Source organism: Equus caballus, chromosome 7 (assembly GCF_041296265.1).
Source record: "Equus caballus isolate H_3958 breed thoroughbred chromosome 7, TB-T2T, whole genome shotgun sequence".
Lineage (NCBI taxonomy): Eukaryota > Metazoa > Chordata > Mammalia > Perissodactyla > Equidae > Equus > Equus caballus.
Window position 1 is genome coordinate 62,053,859 of NC_091690.1, and position 23,126 is coordinate 62,076,984.

General features: G+C 38.6%; 1 protein-coding gene and 1 long non-coding RNA gene across 38 annotated transcripts in view; one reads left to right on the forward strand and one right to left on the reverse strand.

Annotated features, from left to right (window-relative positions):
* The window catches only part of LOC102148213 (uncharacterized), a 140,907-nt gene extending 137,273 nt beyond the window's left edge, over positions 1-3,634 (reverse strand). For 3 of the 4 annotated variants that reach the window (XR_011441018.1, XR_011441017.1, XR_011441019.1), the window contains exon 1: positions 3,395-3,634. This is a non-coding gene — a long non-coding RNA (uncharacterized lncRNA). Of the gene's footprint in view, positions 1-3,371 lie in introns of all 4 variants that reach the window. The other variant, XR_011441020.1, reaches the window with a different exon arrangement.
* PICALM (phosphatidylinositol binding clathrin assembly protein) overlaps positions 1,890-23,126 on the forward strand; it is a 103,554-nt gene continuing 82,317 nt past the window's right edge. For 7 of the 34 annotated variants that reach the window (XM_070274197.1, XM_070274202.1, XM_070274199.1 and 4 more), the window contains exon 1: positions 2,505-3,111. In XM_070274197.1, coding sequence (XP_070130298.1) covers positions 2,982-3,111 — 130 coding nt within the window. In that variant the 5' untranslated portion in view covers positions 2,505-2,981. Of the gene's footprint in view, positions 2,083-2,428; positions 3,112-23,126 lie in introns of those variants that run through there. The other 27 variants (XM_005611994.4, XM_005611989.4, XM_005611988.4 and 24 more) reach the window with 14 other exon arrangements.

A 23,126-nucleotide genomic window follows, 5' to 3' on the forward strand; every position in this document is an offset into this window, starting at 1 on the left:
TTGTGGCATGTGGGACGCTGCCTCAACATGACCTGATGAGTGGTGCCATGTCCACATCCAGGATCCGAACTGGGGAAACCCTGGGCTGCAGAAGCAGAGTGCAAGAACTTAACCACTCAGCCATGGGGCCAGCCCCTCTTCTTTTTTCTTTTAAAAGATTGGCATCTGAGCTAACATCTGTTGCCAGCCAATCTTCTTTTCTCTTCTTCTTCTTCTTCTTCTCCCCAAAGCCCCCCAGTACATAGTTGTATATTCTAGTTGTAGGTCCTTCTGGCTGTGCTATGTGGGGCACTGCTTCAGCATGGCTTGATGAGCGGTGCTAGGTCTGTGCCCAGGATCTGAGCCCGCAAAAACCCTGAGCAGCTGAAGCAGAGGCCAGAACTTAACCACTTGGCCACAGGGTGCCCCGAATCACAGTTTTCTGACTTTGACTTTGGGGCAGCTGGTGAGGCCACTGATGGAACAAAGACGATTGGTGTGGATTAAGGATGTGGAATGCGCGAGGACCAGAGAATTCAGTTTTGGCCATAGTGAGTTTGAGGTATCTGTGGGACCCAGGTAAAGATATTTCTTGAACAGACCAAAAAGGAGAACACACGAATATTTATGCATATTAAGATAAAGCAGGTCAGTAATTCCTATCCTTAGAACACTTCCCCATCATCTTCTAAATTTCTTCATATCTCTCAGTTCACAATTGTACACAAACCTCTACAACGACTACTGATGTTTACATATTTAGGAACTTCTAAAATGTACCCTTGAAAAAAGGTAGAGTGATATTTCTAACAGAAGCCAGTTTATTAATAAGGTGAACATGTCCACAGTTATTTGAATAAAGGCGGTTTGTAGAACCTCTGGTAAAAGTAACAGTGAAATACTGTTCCTAGAATGTCATTCATAATCGCGCAAAAATATGTTTCCTGCTGTGTGCTTAGGAAGAACTTTTACATTTTCCGCAAGGATGAAATATTTAGCTATCAGTAGCTAAATGCCAAGCTTATATTGACCTCAGTGGTGGGTTTACCAGTGCAGAGGCTCAGGGCAACAGGTAACTTATTCAGTGGGACCCATAGAAGAATAGCAAGGATGGCTGACACATCTTGAGAATTGGGTAATTTCACTGCCCGATGGACATAGGGCAGTGAACTGGGCACCAAACCGCAGATGGACTGCAGATGCACTGAAGGAAGTCATTACAGTTTTGTGAAATTTGGGCTGGCTTAATGAAGATGAAACCTGCTGGTTTAAGAACTATGTGTTCTTGGCAAAAGCATGGTGCTGCAGAATTTCACCAGCCATAGTGAAAAAAAGAGGGGAAAGGGAATGGGAGGAGACCACAAAATTCGTGACATGATACATAAAACGTTAACTATCTATTAGCTTTGCATCTTTTGAGAGTCACCAGATTGGAGCACAGAATTTTGAATTTGGCTGGCAGATGGTGTACACAGACTTTCTGAGTGTGTTAGCATTTCATTTCAAACTAGCAAGATTACATAGGACTCTCACGGTAATTTAACATTCATAGAGATTTTTAAATTTATCCCTAAACCTAGGTTAAATCTGGGACCCAAATAGCGTTTTAGAAGGCTTTGTTAATAGATCTGGATCTCATAGAACAGATTCACAGGATATAGTAATTCCTCCAAAATGCCCACGGAGTTAGCGTCAATGGTTTCTTTCTCTGAAAATCCGGATTACCCAAAAGAAAAGAGGCCCAAGGGAAGAAAGACTAAACCAGGGGAGATGGCAGGTAGTGATGTCTGGATTCCTTGAATGGGACTTCTCCATTTACTACCCCTCTCATTTCCTTCTATGGTCTGGACCTTTAAACACCACAGCAGTCAGCCTTGTAGGGTCAAGCTAATCTCTGTTGACATCATCCTACTACTTCCCTTTTCAAATTCCAGTGAAGCTGCGTGTTTCCTGTCCTATTTGACACCCTCGAGAAAGAATACTGGCCGGCTGGTATCTAAATTTAGACTGGCAGCAACGAGTTTTCAGAGAAGAGATAAACAAAAACAGGTGACATTTCCAAGCCTCCCAAGAAAAGGGGAAAAAACCCCAAACCCTTTTGGGGTAAGTAAACAGGGCGAGCTTCCACAGTCGCACAGTAGGGCGAGGCCTGCTGGCAGGCTCAGAAATTGGGCCGGCTGAAACCTTTTCCTTTTTCTGAAAGCCAGGACAGCTTCGGGGGCGTCCCTAAACACATTCTGGACTCTGCTCGGAAACCCGACGAGCCCGAGCCTGACAGCCCGTCCTCAGCGGGAGCTGTGAAGGCAGCCGCACCTCCTCTTTGTCAAGCCGCGGGTTTCAAACACCGGCCCCGGGCCCCCCACCGGCTGGGAGAGGGCGGACGCCCGCCGCCCTTCCGCGGCCGCCCCTCCCCCACTCTGTGACCCCCGCGGGCCCAGCCCCGGGCGACCTGTTGGCAGGGAGCGTCACGTGACGCGGCGGCCGCACACTCCCCCCGGGCCGGCCTCCTGTTGCGCCCGCCGGGCGGGTTCCATCACGTAACGCGCGGCCGCCGGCCCGCTCTTCCCTCGCCGAGCGAGGGAGGGCGGGCGTCGAAGAGGAAAGGGAAGGGAAAAGGGGCGGGAGAAGGAGGAGGGGCGGCGCCCGCGTCACGTGACCCGGGGCAGCCCGGAAAGCTCCGAGGAGGAGCCTGGCGCCGCCATTTTCCTGCAGCTGCCTGTCCCTCTTGCCCTGCCCGGCTCCAGCTGACCAGGGAAGGGGTGGGCTGAGCTGAGGCGGGGGCAGGGGAGTGCCCGACACCGTGCCTGACCCCGCGGGTGACACGAGCCGGTTCTTTCCGGGCTGGGTGGCAGCGCGCGGCCCTGAGCCCCGCCCCAGGCCGGCAGGCGGAGAAGGAGCCGGTGGGGGTAGGGGGTGCGGTGGGGGGTGGGGGTCCTCCGGCGCTTGGGGGTCCCAGTCCCCGCCGGCTGCCGAGCGGGAGGGGTGGCGGAGGAGCCGCAGAGATGTCCGGCCAGAGCTTGACGGACCGAATCACCGCCGCCCAGCACAGTGTCACCGGCTCCGCCGTATCCAAGACAGTATGCAAGGCCACGACCCACGAGATCATGGGGCCCAAGAAAAAGCACCTGGACTGTGAGTGAAGCCGACCGCGGCCCGCGTCCTTCTCCCCATCTCTTTTCTTCCCCTTCAGCTGCCTCTTCGCTCCCTGCGTCTTATCCGGCACGGCGGGTCCGGTGCTCGTCCGAGCTGTGTTCTTTTGGCGTCCATCACACCTGCCTTCACGGCTTCCGTTCCCTGTCTAAAAATCCCTGACAAGCCCCTCCCCGCCAGGTTCCTAGGGGACCCTCGCTTTCCTGCCCGTGCGCCGCGACATCCCATCACACCCGACCAACTTGCCTCTCCACCAGCTTCTCACCTCCCTGCCGCCTCCGTCTCCTGCAGCCTTCTGCTCTTTCGTCTCAGTCGTCCCGTGTGGCTAGTCGCCCTCTCCTGACCGTCTGCCCGCTCGCTCCGGGTCTCCCGCCCCGTTTTCCCCCCGTTAGCTTTCGTCGGGGTTCCGTAAACGCCCGGTTCCGTGGACCCGGATCCCTGTTCCTCCGCAGTCCTGAGGGCTGCCTCCCTGGAAGGGATTCCCACTTCCTTTGCTCGACCAGCCGCTTCTGTCCCTTCCCTTCCCGGGTTTCTCTTCCACCTTTCCTCCCGCGTTTGGATTACCTTTCTTTGCCTCTGTAGCTTCAGTTAAGTTCCTTGTCTCATTTAATTTTAAATGTCGTACTTAATACCCGACTTTTATCCCAGGTTACTTTTTTCATGGGAGTGAAAGTAAAGGCATTCTGTTTAGTGTAAGGGAAGTTGGGATTTTTAATTGCCTCTGGTGGAATTTAATCGTATTTTCCTGCTTTAGACTGAGATATGTTGTGAGTGTAAGGTACCCGCCCCCCCCCCCCTTCTTTTTTTCTAATGGGGATGTGGAAAAGGGTTTGCTGATACTGGTATCAGTTCCTGGAACTGTTAACCCCGGCGGTTAGAATTTAGAAGCTTGAGTGTGAAGCGTAGACTATTGGAATTCAAAATGGATTAGTAATCAGACTTAGAGATAACATACATCTCTTTAAAAACTAGTGAAAAGATGTTTGATGATTCTTGAGTTTGGACTCTGTTTTAATTGATGCTGGTTATCTTTTGGGGGCCAGCTTTACAGCTTTATACGGCGTAATATTGCTGTATTCGCTAACTTACATAGAATTACTAGAGCTAACTCCTCCCAACTTTTTCCAAACCTGGAAGCCACCTGTAATATCCTCCTTTTGCTTTCCACTCCTCTACCTCAAGGTACAAAGCTCACTGGATTACTCAAGCTTTGACGCGGTGGAGCTTTGACCTGAAACTTTTCAGGGAAAGATAGGGCTATAGGCACAATAATAAGTTCCTGTTTTAAATGGCTACTGGACACATTAGCCTGACTGACTTTCATCCTACATGAGAGTTACTTTGCTTTACTACTTGAAGCAAGAGTGAGCACGTCTTGAAAGTGAATTCACTGACAGGAGTCCTGTTTTGATTTCTCATTTGGACTTTGGCCGTAAGGTTTGAACTTTTAAAAAAATGTGCAAAATGTGAATTCTTCCAAGATGCTTTTTGCTCATGAAGGGCTGTTAGAACAAGTTATTGCTACAGACAAATCCATTATTCATTGTGACTTGTTCCTTGGCTGTGGAAAGTTTAAAAGTCATTACCGCTCGGTTCTCTCTGATGAGTGGATCGTGCAGGCTGCTTTTTAATGATCAGTCCTGGCCTGTTTAGAGAATGCACAATATATTTAAATGGTGACACTTTATAAATGGAAAATCCTTTAAAATGCATTGTGAAGCCATAGGTGATTTTTTGATTATCTGATATTTGAAGTCGACATTTCTACTGTTTACTGCTCTTCAAATGACTGCTTGGCTTGTTCAGCCCTGTCTTACGGTTTGCCCAAACCCTGTGTTAATTCTTAGCTTTTTATTTTTCTTTTTGATGATGTGGGGTGGGTGAAGAAACTACTTGTGACTGTGTGAACTATTTTCCTCTTCCCTTGCTTCAAAATGATAAATTATAACAAGAATAGACATATCTTTTAAAAGTCCTTATAAAGGTTTTTATCTTATTTCAGATGTAGCAGTAGTTCTTTTAACACTGCCAAAAAGGGCAGAAAATAGGCTAGATAAGGTTAAGAGAGTGATATTTGTTTGTGGTTTTAAAAAATGTTAGCTTTTTCTCTTAGAATAGTAGCTACTACTGCAGATGCTAACTGGGATTGGATTTCAAGGGTAATCTCACATTTGTAGTTCTTTTTGCTCTACCACTGCTGTGTTTATAAGATCCCACTTTAGAACTTGAACATTCCTGATAATGTTTGATTTTTTAAAATTCATATAAATGAGGAGCCACGACTCATTTCTTTTCAATGAGGTTATAAAATACAATACTATTTTCCCTATATTGTTGTTTAAAATGCCTTTATAACCAGTTCTCACTAATGAAATAAATTTATATTAAAGTCTAACCCATGAGTGACTTTTCTAAACACCTTCCTCTTAGACACACTGACATTCTTCAAGAAAATTGAAAATGCTTTCACAGGCAGTTCTGGGTCTTGACACTGAATGTTTAGGCTTTAATGTAGAGATAACTTTTCCTCTTTGAGGAGTTTTTCTTTCTAGTGAAGGTTTAGTTCTGTTGCACTTTTAATGTCCTGAAAAACTGTTGCCTAATAAGTTGAACCTAATGAAAACCATTTCATTTTTTAAATGTTAGTATAACAAAAATATGCTTAGGACTCTCTTTTTCCCTATAGGCCTTTACAGCATGGAGGTGGGTTCTATGTACTTCACCAAGGTCTTTCCATATTAGGAAGTGATTATTATAATCCATGAATTATGACTTAATTCATATTACATTATATACTTGTTTAAGAAAGATCTTTTGCTTTGCTTATAGGTGTCAATAGATAGTAAATAGTGTTAACTACTGTCTTTAGGATGAAAAGAGTTGTTAAACTTGAAACATTTGTAAAAAATAAACACAATTTGCATTTAATTTCAGGGCTCTAAGGGCCATAATCAAGGTAGAAGAATAGCGGCTCTTATATTTGAAGGACATCAATTTACCAGGCACTTATTAACCATTGTTTAATTTAATCCTCTCTCACAGCTCTGGACCTGGAGAGCCATATGCATAGAAAGTAGCCTCTAACTCCATTTAAAGAGGGGATAGAATGCTTAAAACATCTATAATGGTTAAAGTATGGACAACTTTAGTCTTACCTTGTTTTTTTGATATGAATACTTAATTTTCTTTTATCTGTACTTGTTTTCATATACTATCCTTGGGTATTTACATTGCAACGTGTTTCACTGAACTGTAATATTTATGTTAATGGCTATAATGGCCTCACTTTTTAATCCATATTTTTCCCAGTTAATTTCCAGGGAAACTTTGTTCCAACCACCATACGCCTTACATTTTCTACGACAAAATCAAGATCATGTTCCTATTAAGCATCGATTATAAGTGTCTCTCTTATTAGTAGGTACAATGTGGGTATTTTTGTATATTGCATCTAGACCCTGCCTAATTTTAGTTGTGGAAACAATTTCTTTAAAAGTCAGAATTTGTGAATGTCTTGTTATGGAGAAGGTGGGATTTGTATTTGGGTTAGTGGTTTTGTATAACCATTGAAAATGTATCTAAAATATCAAAATGTAACCCAAATAGTTACCTTTTTAAGTAAATGTATTGATTTTTAATGTCTTAATGACATCCAGTGAGTGCTTAGTTCGAACACTTATGTTATCAAGAAGGTATCTGGTAACTGGGATCTGATTTGCAAAAAAATGTGTGTGAGGAAGATAGGAAGTGGATGATCTACCCCAAGATGTCTCTTGTTTAGAAATAAAGTAACCGATGCTTTCCAAATGGATCTTGTTTTAAAGAGACAGTTATTTTGTAGTTAATGTTTGGATTTTCCCATAAGAATTAATCATATGATTTATGTTTTCATTGTTCATTATTTGACCTATTCTGTCCCTTATTAATTAGTCTTTAATAGTTCTGAAATACAGAAAATGGTAATGCAGTCATCAAAGTGGTAATAATAAGATTTGACTACAAATGTCAAATGCCTGACATTTGTTCTATAGTAGAACTCCACAAATGTAAAATTTTTCCTCCGTGATGTATCTAGTTATGTTCCTGAATAGTACATGTATTTTAAAAGAGAAACTCTGAAGAGAGCTTGACGTATGGCCATTTTGGTAGTCATCTTATTTGTATTTAGCATATTAATTCTAAAATATCTTTGTAAGGGGTAATTAGGCTTCACTGGTGGACTTATTTTAAGAAATATTTAATATTAGAGTTTAGGCATCTTTTTTTATCCTTAGAGCAATGCTTTTTATGTTTACTATAATATTTTATGTATCCGAATAATTTTTAAAGGTGTCTTTGAATTTAGAGTAGCAGGTGAGAAGGGAAACGTCATATGAAGTGACTTGGCTTTTTTTCCTTCTCATTTGATTTGTGAAGCATTTGTATGAAATATTTAATTAGATGGTTTTAAAATACATTAGTCAAGGGGCTAGCCTGGTGGTGCAGTGGTTAGGTTGGCACGTTCTGCTTTGGCGGCCGGGGGTTCACTGGTTTGGATCCCAGCTGCAGACCTACACACTGCTTGTCGGGCCATGCTGTGGCAGGTATCCCACATGTAAGGTGGAGGAAGATGGGCACAGATGTTAGCTCAGGGCCAGTCTTCCTCAAACAAAACAAAACAAACAAATCTGTCACTACAACTAGGATATACAACTATGTACTAGGGCTTTAGGGAGAGAGGAGAAAACATACATTAGTTAAAAATAATCCATTTTAGTTAATCATCAGGATTGCTTTAAATAAAATTATTTTGACCCTGATTATCATTTAGAATATTTAATATGAAAGTTCACCATAATATGTAGAAAGTCACTTCTGTGCTATTTTCTTGAGTTCCAAAATACTTAGTTTCATGATTTCTCCCTTAAAATCAAAGAAGTAAGAAAAATAAACTTAAAGGCTTCTTGGCATGAGGTTAGAGCCCTACCAAGAAGTAGGGTTAGATTTTCAAAGTAAAGGCTTAGTATTTGCTCTTCCTGTTCTTTTGGTGGCTGAAGTGGCATTTCCGTTACTTTGTGTTCTCAGTATGTTCCCAGTTAAACTGCTTTATACATTCCTCTAGAGAATTGAAATTTTGGATTTGACCTTTGAGAATTTTGTATGTTCATTGTGTATATGGTTTTTTTATGGAGAATCGTTCCTGGGCAGTTAGATTTTACTAATGATATTCCTTTAAAAGGGAATTTTTTTGCCAGCCCTGGTGGCCTAGTGGTTAAGTTTGGCATGCTCTGCTTTGGTGACCTGGGTTCGGTTCCTAGGTGCAGACCTACACTACTTACCTGTCAGTGGCCATGCTGTGGCAGCAGCTCACACACAGGAAAAAAAAAAAAAAAAGAGGAGGACTGGCAGTGGATGTTAGCTTAGGGTGAATCTTCCTCAGCAAGAAAGAAAAGGAGGAATGTGATAAACCTAAACCTTGGGATTAAAAATTATATTCAGAGTTGTAATTTGCCAGGTTACCAGAATATTAAGGATTTCTCAAGTTGTGTTAGAATGTAGTGGCAATACTCACAGCTAGGCTTTCTCTTTTTCTTTTTATTTTTTTTCCTGCTGAGGAAGATTTATCCTGAGCTAACATCTGTTGCCAGTCTTCCTCTTTTTTTTTTTTGGCTTGAGAAAGATTCACTGTGAGGTAACATCTGTGCCAGTCTTCCTCTGTTTTGTATGTGGGTCACTGCCACAACACGGCTGCTGATGAGTGATGTAGGTTTGCGCCTGGGAACCCAACCTGGGCTGCTGAAGCAGAGCATGCCAAACTTAACCACTAGGCTGTGGGGCCAGCCCTAGGCATGTTCTTTGTGCTTATGCCTAAATTGATTTTGTATTTATTTAACAAACATCTTTTTGTGCTTATATTGTGCTGGGCACTCACTGTACTAAACACTATGTTTATTAACTTGTTTATTCCTTTCACCAAGTTTGTGAGAGAGGTTTTATTATTATCACCATTTTATTGAAGAGGAAGCTAAGGCATTGAAAAGTTCAGTAATTTGCCCAAGGTCACACAGCCAGGAAGAGAACTGGGATTTGAACCCAGGTAGTCTAGCATCAGGTCTGTGCTTTCATTTCAGGATGACTTTTTACATAATCCTTTTTTATTCCAGGGAATGAATAAACCATATTCATTTATTCATGGCATTGGTTCTTAAAGTTTGGTCCTGAGACGACTTGGAGACCCCAAGACTCTTTCAGCATATTTGAGAGGTCACAACTGTATTCATAAACTAAGACATTATTTGCCGTTTCCATTTTCGTTCTTTCACAAGTGTACAGTGGAGTTTACCAGAGGCTATGTGATGTGTGATATTCCAACAGATTGAGTGTAGTAGCAGATATGAGAATCCAAGTGTTTTCTATTAAGCCAGATAGTAAAGAGTTTTGCAAAAAATGTAAAACAATGCCACTGTTCCAAATTTTGATTTTGGAAAATAGTTATTTTTCATGAAAAGTGTTAACATATGATGAGTTTTATTATTTTAAAGTGAATTAATATTTTTAAAATTCTGTTTTAATTTCTATCAGTAAATATCGATAGAGAAAAGTTGCAAAAATGAAAAGCTCGTTGTGATCCTCAATTTTTAATGTTGTAAAGGTTCTGAGACCAAAAAATGCAACCCTAAGGTACAGTGTGTTTTATAGACGAGGAAGATTTAAGGAACTAGATTTAAGAGCTCCTTTAAACTCTGAGAATAATTTTGGATTTGATTTGTTGGGCAACAGAGACCCAACCATTGGAGGACTTTGACAAGAGATGTGGCATAATCCTTTGATTATGTCATGCTGTTAAGTAGATTGGAAGGAATGTGCTGTGTGGCTTGGAAAGGAGGTTGCTGGGGTCAAAAAGAGTCTTAACAGTAATATCTAATTTTTTCCCCAAGAGGGCTTAATAAAGTCCATCATTAATTGGGACTCTTAATCCATTTTTCCTCCCTTTTTTTTTTTTTTTTTTTTTTTTTTTTTTACACCTAAGCTATTCCTTTTCAGCCAAGCAGGTTAGGTACCAATTGTACCAAAATAAGTTGTTGATCCTCAAACTATTATCCTTTGCACGTACCATTCTTGGGACATAAAATATCTTCATCTCTCTGTCAAAACAGATCCTTCTTCCTTTAAAAATCTCCTTTAAACTCAATTGCTTTCGTTAGCATTCACATTTAAAGTAACCTCTTTCATAAAGACATTACTGCATAGCTCCTCCTGGTCTTGTCATTCCAACATTATTATCACCATTTAAAGTTTATAATTTTATTAAACTCGTTTAATGTATCACGCTTTTATATATATTTTCGGTTCATAAGTGTTTTCTCTGTAGAATAGGAACTGTTCTTTTCTGTACTGTTTTATATCTTTTTTCAAAGTACCTAATCAGCGACTCTGTGGGTACTTAGTAGATATTGAACGATGACACACAATCTCCCTTCACAGCTCAGACTATTCCATGAACAACTCATGGGACACAGCATAGAGATCTATTCATGTAGACATTTAATAATATATTTATGATGATTATCTTAGTTGCAGTGAATAGTAATTAGCTGGTTACAAAATTATATATAAAGTCAATCAGTAGCATTGATAAAAACATAACAAATTGCTGTGTGTTTCATGGAACCCATGAGGCATTAAGAGATTTGCTTTTGTTTAGATATTAGGTGGTGTTTTCAAAATACTGTTACAGCAAAAACAAAAACAAAAAAATTAGGAGTTGCAGCTGCTCACTTTGAAAACTATATTACAATGCGTGTTTTTGAGGAAAAGTTCTTGAAAGTAGGAATTAATTTTGAGAATTAAGCAGGGGACCAGAAATAGCTTTGAAATGTTTATCAGAGCTGTTGCTTTGTACAACTCCAGGAGGTGCTGATCACATTGTAGTCTATGTGCATGGTGCCTCCAGAGTATGTAAAATGAATGTGGCAGACTCAATTTAGATGTAAGGAAGGATAAAGTACACTTACTAGATAATGTCAAAATGTGAAAGAAAATAAATGACTGTTTGAATGAAGCCTAATGAGGTATGAGGCAAGAGTTGGAGTGGTAGCAGTGATGATCGTGATAGTAGGACTGCTAAATCTAGACCATCACTTCATTCCACGGGCTAGTGGGAATTGCTGAAAGTTTTCTCTGAATATTTGGAATTCCAGCAGTGATTTCCGAAATGGTGCTGGTGTTTATAGTCATAAACTTATTGCTTGAAAGCATCCTAAAGGCCTTAATTTTACTCAAGGGACACTTCTTCAAGCAGTGGCTGAGGAAGCTAGACATGCTTTGCAAATGTCTTCCCTCACTAAAGATTGCAGGTGTACTTTACAGGTGACTCTATCAGGCATACTCAACTGCTGTATTTTAATGTACATGGTTCTGCTGGTTATAGTTCTCCTCATGTGACTATAAGCTCTGAGAACAAGGGTTGCTGTGTTGGTGTGTATGTTTAAAAATTTTATGTGCCGGTAATAGAGTTAGTTATCTTGTGGGTGCTTAAGAAATACAAATGTACCATATTTTAAATACATCCAATATGTGAAAATCTTACTGTAATTCAAGTGTATACCAAAAAGTAAATACTGTGGTATTCACACTGGAGAGGTTTGGCAGACCTTTTTGATGTATGTGAAACAATTGTTTGCAGAAATTTGATTCATGCATGGTATTGAATAATTTGAAATACTATCATTTAACTAATCTACCAAGCTACTGTGAAAAAGGAGATTGTGAGGCAAGGTGATTTTTTTTTTTGGCAATTTTTAAATTGAGATTTAATTCACGTAACATAAAATTCACCATTTTAAAGTATACAATTCACTGGTTTTTAGTATGTTCACAATGTTGTGTGTACCCGTCACTACTGTGTAATTCCGGAACATTTTTCATCACCCCAAAAAGAATCTATTTCGTCACCCCACGTTATCTGTTAGCAGTCACTCACAGTCTCCCCACCCTCATTCCCGGCAGCCGTTAATCTACTTTCTGTTTATGGATTTACCTATTCTGGACATTTCATATAAATGGAATCATACAACATATGGCCTTTTATGTCTGGCTTCTTTCACTTAGCATGATGTTTTTCCGGCTTCCTCTATGTAGTAGCATGTAATAGTACTTAATTCTTTTTTATAACCTAGTAATATTTCCATTTATGGATATACAACATGTTGTTTATCCATTCATCCATTCATGGACATTTGGGTTGTTTACCCTTTTAAACCCACTAAGAGTAACACTGCTGTGGTGGGAACATGTATTTTCAGTTCTCTTGGGTATATACCTAGGAGAAAAATTGCTGGGTTGTATGGTAATTGTATATTTAACTTTTTGAGAAGTTACCAGGCTGTCTTCCACAGCAGCTGCACCATTTTACATTCCCAGCAGCAATATATGGAGGTTCCATTTTCTCCACAGTATTACCAACACTGGTTATTTTCAGGTTTAAAAAAAAAATTACTGTACCCATCCTAGCGGATGTTAAGTGGTATCTCATGATTTTGGTTTGCGCTTCCCTAGTGACTAATGATGGTGGGCATCTTTTTATGTGCTTATTGACCTATATATCTTTGAAAAAATGTCTATTCAGATCCTTTGCCCATTTTTAAATTTGATTCTTTATGTATTTGGGATGTTAGAAGAGTTCTTTACATATTTTGGATACTAGGTCCTTATATGATTTGCAGAGTTTTTTCTCCCCATCCTGTGGCTTGTCTTTCTATTATTTTGATAGTGCCCTTTGGTGCACAGAGTTTTTAATTTTGAAGTTAAATTTTTCTATTTTTTCTTTGATTGTTTGTGCTTTTGGTATAGTATCTAAGAAACTATTGGCTAATTCAAGGTTATGCAGATTTACACCTAAACTACTATTAGAAGTTTTATAGTTTCTAGCTCTTTTAGGTTTGATCAGTTTTAAGTTAATTTTTTTTATATGATGTGAGGAGACAAGATGGTATTAAGGAAAATTAAGGATATTTTAGTTTTTTCTCTTTTTTGAAGCTGACCTGGAGTACCATTCTACTACTGTACCTCTGCATAATGTGGATACAGAGGTTAGTGAGGGAGAAAAAAACATCCTTGATGGCAGTCTCTGGTACTTCTTCGAATAGTTCATTGGCCGATAAATGGAAGTATTTGAGTCAAACATTCTTTCACTGCATGGACCAATGCACCAATTAATCTAAGTACATATTTTTTAGTTTCTCAATATGGTCTTTTACATGTGTGAAGAGATAATACATGGTTGCATGAGTGTTGATAAGCACTTATTTTGGTCCACACAGAACAGTGTATATGTTTCCATAGTATCTTGTAGTTCCCTATAATGACGCTCTTCATATAAGTCTTTATGGCTTCTATAATTTTGTTTATAGAATGCCCTTGTGTATGTTCTTTACTGTGCTAAATACAGCATATAGCAAGTATGAAATAAAAAGATGTTGAACAAATGAAGGAAGGATGAAATTTTCATACGGGGTTTCTAATGTGTTATCAAACAATGTTTTAGGGTTTTTTACATAGAGAAGAAGATTGCTGTAGGAATAATAGTCTTTGCTATAAATAGTGGTTATTTAAACTTCTTTCTTTCCATGATCAAGTAAATTTTTATTCTTTATTGGTTGAAAACATGAGGAATTATGGAAGTTGGAAAGTAAACTTCCAGAGTTAGATTATGTAAAATTAGGGCAGTTTGACATACTAAAATATTATTTATTCCATGACCTGCCTATTATTGATATATTTGACTTCAAACGAATGAGTTTAAGCTAACAAATCTTCGGTTTTCTTCTACTTTTCTTTTCTGTTATTATTATGATTATTATTTGCTTATGTGTGATTGTCAAAAGGGAAGTCCAGGCAGTCGTTGATTTTAGACTTTCTGTTACCTGCGATAGTCCACGTCTGATAGCAGAACGCTGTAAGGCCTTGTTTGCTAAGCACTTGTGTGCTTTGTTATGGGACTTCGGGAAAATGTTTAAAATGCAGATAAAGATAGAAATGAGGAATATAACTTTAATAGGCAATTTTGAATGAGGTGGGCATTGACCTTGATTGGCTTCTTCCTACTGCCTACTTTAGCTATGCCCTTTTTCTCCTGATCTTAGGACTCTTGTGTGAATTGCCTGTGAAAATCTAAATTAATTTTCTTTTGAAAGTGAAATGTAGATAAATCTTAATTCATTTGTGTACCTAAAGACCCGAGAGTTCATAATTTTGTGTGACTTTTTCTTGGAAAAGACCTGAGTGGGAAAAGAAATTATAAGAGCAAATCTTTTTTTATTTTATATTATTTTAGTAAAATTCTCTAGGAAGCTGTACTAAGGTCTTTTGCATGCTCTAAGAGCAAGAATATGGGGCAAAAGTTCTGAGATTGTGTTCTGTTTAACATTGAGCAGTACTGACAAAAACCCTAGGCAGAAGCTATAAGTGGGGTCCTAAGGGAAATGATGAAGGTCTAGAAAAGAGTGTGAAGATGAATGACACTTGACTTTTACCTGAAAAGCAATGTGAGATCTAATAATGAAAATGTGTACACAGATAATTGTAATACAGTGAGATAAATGCGTAATACTTTGTCATAAAGTATCAAAGTAGGGGCTGGAGTAATTAATTTTGAAGGAGGTTAGAGGCAGCTTCATAGAAGAGATAATAGGAATTTTAAGGATGAATAGTGATTTACCAGATGGACAAAGGGGTTCCTCCTAAATAGGTTAGCACAGGCCTTGAGATAGAGGCGAGAAAGAGCATTGTGATGTGTTTGGAAAAAACTTTAGTAGTACTGTGTGGTGGAATGCAAAGTGTTAATGGGAGTAAGGGGAGATGAGACTGGAGAGGGAGCTCTTAAAGGTCTTGTAGTGGCAGGAGTTATCTTGATAAATTTTGGTGTTTTCAGGCCTCCTTCCCGAGTCTTCATTTTAGAGTCCTCCCTCCTGTTTATTAGGTGTTTTCCTAGCTTTAGATGCCAGTGCTATGGAACTGGGGAAGTACTCTTTGCTTTTCTCAGGTAATTTGTGACAGGGTTATTGAAAGGCATGGGAAGGAAGGAACGCACAATCCGGTTGCCACTTGCGCAAGGGGCTAGATGAGCTTTGGCACCTGAAATTGGACCTCTGAATATTGTTATACCTGGTAGTTAAGGGTGCTAAATAATTAAAATCATGTACACCGATCTTGTGGCTTTTGTGGGCTTGTCTGGAAATCGAGTTTTTTTGAGTTCCAAATTTATGAGTGAACTTAAAACACAAACTGTTTTATCACATGATGATGGTCAATATGAATAGAAAAGGTTTCATAAACCAGTTAAAGTCCTTAAGATTCTTGAGGGGGGCATGTTTGATTTATGTTATTTAACTATTGACATCTATTTATCTGCAGATGATGCTTTAGTTATCAGTCACTCTTAGGTTGTTAAAGCTGGATCTCTACTAAACAAGACTTTATTAGTCTTGTGGAAGTTAACATACTGATTAGCAATTACATATTGAGTGTCCCCTATATATGCAAGTTACTGTGTTGAGATTATTGAGAAATCTAAAAGTGAAATCGCTGATCATGTCCTCAGTCTGGTAGGGAAGATGATGTATACAGATAGCTGAATTACCAGGCAATGTGAGATAAGTTCAGATCAAATGTCAATGAAAATCAGAGGAGAGGGAGATGCTGCTTTTGATAAGGGGGAGAACTGGACCTTAAATGAGAAGCAGTGAGGAGCAGTAGGCATTTCAGGTGGAGAGAAGAGCATGAACAAACATTTGTAGGTAGGAAGACTGGAACTGTGTTTGGGCAACAAAGGAGTTTGTTAACTATAGAGGGTAAATGGGGTGCTTTGGGGCTGAGGGAGGGACAGCTTGGGTGTAAGGAGAAATGCTCTACAGTTGGAGCAATTGTCTGAATCTCAATTGTGTAGAGAGTATGGATTTTAATCATATGACCTTTAGATACTGCTCATCTCCAAGTAGCTTTTGGCAACTGTAGGCAAAGTTGGACCATAGTTACAGCTGATTTTCAAAATTGTGCTATGTCTTTATTTTCTGCTGCCAGTGTTAAAATGGGGAAGGCAAGGAGTTTTGCTGATCTTGAAGCTGAGAATGAGATTTTGCTGCCTCAGCCTTTTTATATTAACTTGATTATTTTAGACTGCATTAATAGTGGCAATATTTGAAATTTTGAGCATTTCTGAGTTTATAGATTGCACAGGAATCATTGAAAAAGTCTTCTAAACAGATATAATGTATAGTACCTAATTTTGATCTGAAGATAGATTTTATAAAAGTTTAAGGAAACTTTTCAGTCTTCAGTGTTATACAAAATCTGATCAAATCAGTTTAGTTTGAACATAACCTTCATGATGGGGATAATAGCTAAAATGTAAGGAGTCTTCTCTGTCTTGACCACTTGATGTACATTAACACAGTTAATCATTACAAAAACCTACTGAACAGGTAGTGTCATTAGCTCTCCTGTACAACTACATAAATTGAGACACTACTAGTAAAAGGAAGTAGAAAATAAATTTAATGTTTAAGTGGCTTATAATAAAGAACCTTGAGTGTAAGTCAGGCAATCTGGGGAATCATACCTCACAGACAAGTTTTAGGGAATGGGATATAGTTAGGAGGAAAACTTTCTTTGAGAAATATAATTTCTGTAAATATGCGAGATTACATTTGGAAACAGCAGCTTCCTGTCCTCCCTTAGAGTAAACTGTTCAAGAGGAGTAAATGCTTCAAGAGGAATAAGCCCTGAAGCGGAATATGGGTTGCTGGGCCCAGCTCCATATGATGTTAGGAAAATCCCTTACTCACTTAAATTGCTTATTTTCTAAATTCCCTCCCTACTCTGCTATTGTGTGATGCTATATTTGTGCCCCTCTCGCTTTTTTGGTTTTTGCTTGGTGCTTTGGAAACTAAGATTAGAGGCGGTTTCTCTGTGATAAGCTTTTGCTTCGTTCTCTGTCGTGTGTCCCACCTACCCATACATCATTACTTGAAAGACAGTTTGAACTTGCATATCTTACTGTCATCAGGAGGGAGAAGCAGCATTGTTTTATGTCATTTGTTTAATAAGAGGAAATGGCCCAACAAAAATGTGAATTTTCTTCTTTCATTAAAAATATGTGAATAATATAAAACATAAAAATACTTAATAACAAAAGGCTTCCTATTAGCCTTTCCACCCATATCTCAGATACTTGCTTTCCTGAATTTTTCACTTCAGCCAGGTTGACCGGAGGATGTTTATCTTCCTTTCAGGTTTGCCTCCTTTGGGCATATATGTTTGGGTTAGATGCCCTTGTTTGGTGAGGGAGAACAGGACCCTTCTCTCCCATTTGCCCACTGCCAAATGGCCAAATGAGCCTTACCTGGTAAGCCATGGGTAGCAGTTGTAATTAAATTGCTCCCCTAGCTCTCTGCGGAGATGTATTCTTTTGTCGTTTTTTTCACTCATAGCATCCTGTGCATGTTTCTCTCTCCTGAAAACAGACTCAGCTTTTTTCATCTTGGTGTGCCCAATACCTAGAATATAATGCCTGGTGCATAATAGGATCCTGGTAAATATTTAATAAATCTTTGATGAAGATAATGGACTTAGTCTACTGGGCTAGTGAACTATTTAATCAACAGTATTTTGTTGTTTTACTTATTTTTAAATTTTTTTAAATTAATTTATTTTTTGAGGAGGATTAGCCCTGAGCTAACATCCACTACCAATCCTCCTCTTTTTGCTGAGAAAGATTGGCCCTGAGCTAACATCTGTGCCCATCTTCTGCTATTTTATATATGGGACGCCTGCCACTGCATAGCTTGCTAAGTGATGTGTAGGTCTGCACCCAGGATCTGAACCCGCGAACCCTGGGCTACTGAAGTAGAGCACATGAACTTAACTCCTGCGCCACTGGGCCAGCCCTTGTTTTATTTTTTAAATAGGAAATTCTTCTTGGATAGAAATAGTCTTTATATTAAAAATAGTAAGATATGATCTTGCTCTTTAGTTAGTTGGTTCACTTGATCAGTTCATGCTATTCATGCCAGGAGTATGGATTTGATACCTGAAAAAGAGTGATGGTGGTGGTGGCTTAACTATTGTCTCAGACTAAATGGTCTACACTGGCTAATTGTCTTGCATTTGTTGGCTGTAGGTCATAATGGGAGATCAGTTGTGGGTATACAGTGGAGCATCACTAATCCATCACCATTTGTTCATATGCATAGTAATGTCATCTTAAAATTATTTGGTTAAGTGATGAATTTATGAATTATTGCCTCAAACCTTATTTTTATCCCTTATTTTAATTTCTTAGAACCATAGAAATCTAAGCATTGTTGTTGTTTCAAAGGTCCTTAATTTATTTGCTTATTGAAAGGACTATATTTCTTCCAAGTATGTTTATATTATGGATATATTTTGTGGATGGGGATTACAGATATCTACTTACTATTGCTAGAACTCTGCAGTAGGGCAAGCCTGCATCTGTTTTTCTGACTATGGCTGCTTACTCATTTTGGCCTGCAACCTTCTGTGTACCTATGACAACCATTAAGAGAAGAGGAAAAAAAATTTGCTTTTACTTGCAGTACATGTACATGTAGCTGGTTTTGAGTTGACTTGTCAAATACAGTGTGAACTTTCTCTTTGGCTGTCTTTTTTACCTTTTGTGACTTGAAATTAAATAAGCAACTTATTGATGTAGTTTAGAATAATCTTTAGTTGTATTCAATACATAATCATACCTAGGGAACTTGTTTTAATAGTCATTGGTACCTTTTATTTTGGTGCATTAATTTTTTTATTGACGTAATATTGGTTTATAGCATTATATAAATTTCAAGTGTACATCATCATTGTTCATCTTCTATATAGACTACATCATGTTCATCACCAAAAGTCCAGTTGCCATCTGTCACCATACAAATGTGCCCTTTTATCCCTTTTCCCCTCCCCCACCTCCCTTCCCCTCTGGTAACCACCAGTCTTGGTTGGTTGGTGTTTTTTTATATTCTACACATGAGTAAAATCATAGGGTATTTGGCTTTCTCCATCTTACTTACTTAGCTTAGCATAATACCCTCAAGGTCTATACTTGTTGCAAATGGCAAGATTTCATCTTTTTTATGACTGAGTGGTATTCCATTGTATACATATACCACGTCGTCTTTATCTGTTCATAATAACTAATTATTAGGGAAATGAAAATCAAAACCACAATGAGATATCACTTCATACCCATCAGAATGGCTGTTATTAAAAGACAAGAAATAACAAGTGTTGGGAGAGGATGTGGAGAAAAGGAAACCCTCATATACTTCTGGTGGGAATATAAACTGGTGCAGCCACTATGGAAAACAGTATAGAGATTCCTCAAAGAACTAAAAATAGAACTACCATATGATCTAGCTGTTCTACTTGTGAGTATTTATTGAAAGACCATGAAAACGCTAATTCAAAAAGATATTTGCACCCTTATGTTCATTGCACCATTATTCACGATAGCCAAGACTTCGAAACAACCTAAGTGCCTACAAGGGATGAATGGTATTTTTTTTAACCGCTGAGTTTCTCTGGCTTCAGATAACATTGGAAAGGGAGGGGCAGGATTTTGGAAAGGTGTAGCCATTTATATTAGGTGACTAGAAAACAAAACCAGTTTCACCAATTGCAATTACTAGCTTTATTTCAGATGAGCTGTCATATGGGAGAATTGGTCTAGTTTTGATTTGTAAGGCCAATGTGAAGATTTGTTGGTAAAATTGAGTAGATTGTTCTGCAATGAATTTGTGTTTAAAAACAGTATATCCAACAGGGTTATAGCATAGCAGCATTTGATCTTTTGGTATGAAACTGGAGGAGAGATCTGGTTTGTTCTTTACATGATCACTTTGTCTTCTGTTTTCGGATCTTGAAGATATAACCACATTATCCTTATTCCCATTTGTACGTTTCTTTTTAGAAGTAAAACCATCTGTTTGACTGAGAAATTAGGATTTAACAGGCAGTAGTTCCTCCTTTATTTTTCTTTTCCGAACATTAGCTTTTGTAACTTTTCTTCACAGTACTGTGTAATTGTGTATTCGTTATCAGGTTTGGAAATTGTGTTAGGTGTTAATTCAATATAAGATTTTAGATTTGGTACAGTATAATTCCTCATTTTCATTCTTCATATTCTTGTAAAATATTGTTTTCAATTGGTGACCTAGAGTGGACCAAGGCATTATTTTTAGGTGACTCCTGCGACACATCCCAGAAACACCTCATAACGTAGTTGAGTGGCAATAAAGAACAACCATAGGTACTGACTTAAAAATTAGTTACAGAGTTGCAGCTGGCAGCTAAGTTAGAAAACTATTTATAGAGCAGCTCAGGAGGCTGAGACACTGCTTGACTAACTCCCTGAAGGTGCTGTGCAGGGAGAAAACTATTTCTTCCTATCAGGAGATGGAAACCTTTTGAGAAGCTTAAGCTGCTTCCTGTCTTGGGGCTTGTAGACATAACCTAGAAGTGCTTTTTCTTTGGCTTTCTTCATCGAGTTATATTTTCCTAACTTAGTCAGTGACCAACCAAGAAGGCATTGTAGCTTTTGATGCTTCCTTTTCTTTTTTAAAAAAACAAAGTTCACTTCTCCTACTGTTACTTAGAATTGAGAGCGATTACATCTCTGTGGCAGATGGCTGGAAAACTGCTTTGTGTGTTCCTCTTATTTTAAATCTGTGTTAAGCCCTACTCACCTAAAATCTGGTGAGTTGATTTAGTTTGTTTTGTAACATTCTTGGCTTTTTTAAGCTTCCCTGTAAATTAAGATTTGCAGTTTCTCAGACACTCTGATGTGGGGATGCCCAAAACTCTTGAAACCTGTTCCTTGTGAACTTGGTTTGAATAATATGATGCCTTCCTTATATCCTGTCAACTTCAGTTCATTGTAGCCAGAATGAAGATGATGATGCCAATGAGCAGGATATACTATACCAGACAAGAGGTGGTTGGTCTCTCACTAGGAATTAGATTTGTGAGGGCTAAAAAGAGAGAATTGTGAATTTTAGGTTAATGAGAGGTGATGACAAGACTCAAACCAGTTGGAATGAAGAGAGAGAGAATTGAGAGAAAATACGTATATAACTTCGTCTCTCTAGGGGAAAGATTACTGTTTTAAAGAATCTAGTTCCGGTACAATCAATAGTTTGTGGTACTTCAGGTAGGCAAGTATTTAAATCTTTATATTGGAGATGACAGAACATCCCTTGCTTTGTCAAAAGGATATTATAATAATCAGAAGACTTAAGATGTGAAAGAGCGTTGTAAAGTATAAAGAAATCTGCATGTACAAAGATTTTGCCACTCTTAAGATCAAGTGCAAGTAACTGTGGTAACACCCGTTGAAGAATTTGGGTCTTATCAACCTTCTAAAGAAGATATGGCTGAAATCATTGACTTTGAGGTAGTTTCATAATACTGTATTGGAAAAGTGATGGAGGAATGGTCTACTAAAATGAGGGAAAACTCATCAATAAAATATGATCTTAAGTAAAATTAACTAATATTTGTAGTGGTGCTTTAAAGTACTCTAAATATGTTGTCTTAAAATATACTGTGAAAATTAATTATTAATATTCCTATTTTTAAAATGGAAACGGAGTGGCTAATCATAATTAACATGCCTGAAGTCATAATGGTAAATAGTGAAGCTGGAATTTGATTCTAGATCCTTTGCTCATTCAGGTGTCACTTCATCTGGTCATGGTACAGCCCTAGCACATGGAAATGGATGACGCCATGCATGAAAGTGGGAGAGCCTAAAGCGGAACTTTAGTGATGATGAAATTAGCATCTTCATCCTTACTGTTTGAAGCAGAGATTGGAAATGAATAGCACTTAGATTATCAAATAAGTGTATGACAGAGAAGAGCTATAATGGGGACAAATGAACTTTAAAGGAATAGAACTGAAAACAGATACCCCTTCTCCCTACCTAGCAACCTCAGTGATTCTGGAAGGTATCCAACATAACAGTGAAAGAAAAAGCTAATTAATCCAATATTTGTCAAGTATAGGGAGGGATGATACTTGAAAAGTCGTAATATTCAAAGTAGTAGCATTTTAGTTGGATAGAAGGCTTATTTGGGGAGCTTTTGTCACCATAGCAAAAAGGGAAATTGGTGAAAGATTGGTACTGTAGATTGAAGGGGAAAAAGTGATTAAATTTTTCCTTGCTGCTTGTCTAGACTATTTAAAATTTATATTACCTTCTCATAACAAACCAAGAGAAGGATACAGTCATGCGCCATATAATGATGTTTTGGTCAATGAGGGACTGCATGTGCGACGGTGTTCCCGTAAGATTATAATGGAGCTGAAAAATTCCTATCACCTACTGATGTCGTAGCCATCATAACATCGTAGTGCAATGCATTACTCACGTGTTTGTGGTGATGCTGGTGTAAACCTGCACTGCAGTCGTATAAAAATATAGCACATACAATTATGTGTAGTACATAATATTTGATGATAATAATAAGTGACTATATTACTGGTTTATATATTTACTCTCCTGTACTTTTTTATCATTACTTTAGAGTGTACTCTTTCTACTTAATAAAAAAAAGTTTGCTGTAAAACAGTATGCCATGTTGCATTGGCAGCAGCCTCATACATCTAGTTTTTACCACATCTTTTGACTGCATCATTTTCTCTTGTGCTTGATTTAATCCCAGTGTTTTGCTCATCATAGCCCATAAGCATATTGCTAATTTTGTCAATAAGAGGCCACATCAAGTGATTGACCTGGAAACGAAATTAAATGTGATTAAGGACTTCGAAGGTGGAAAATCAGTCATGGTGATCAGTTGCCAGTCAGTCATGTCCCATTCCACCATAACTGTGCTCTTGAAGAACAAGAACAGTGATGGAAGCCGCTAAAGGATCTGCTTCATTGAAGGCAACAAGACTAATAAAAATTTGAGAAGGACCTATATCAGACATGGAGAACA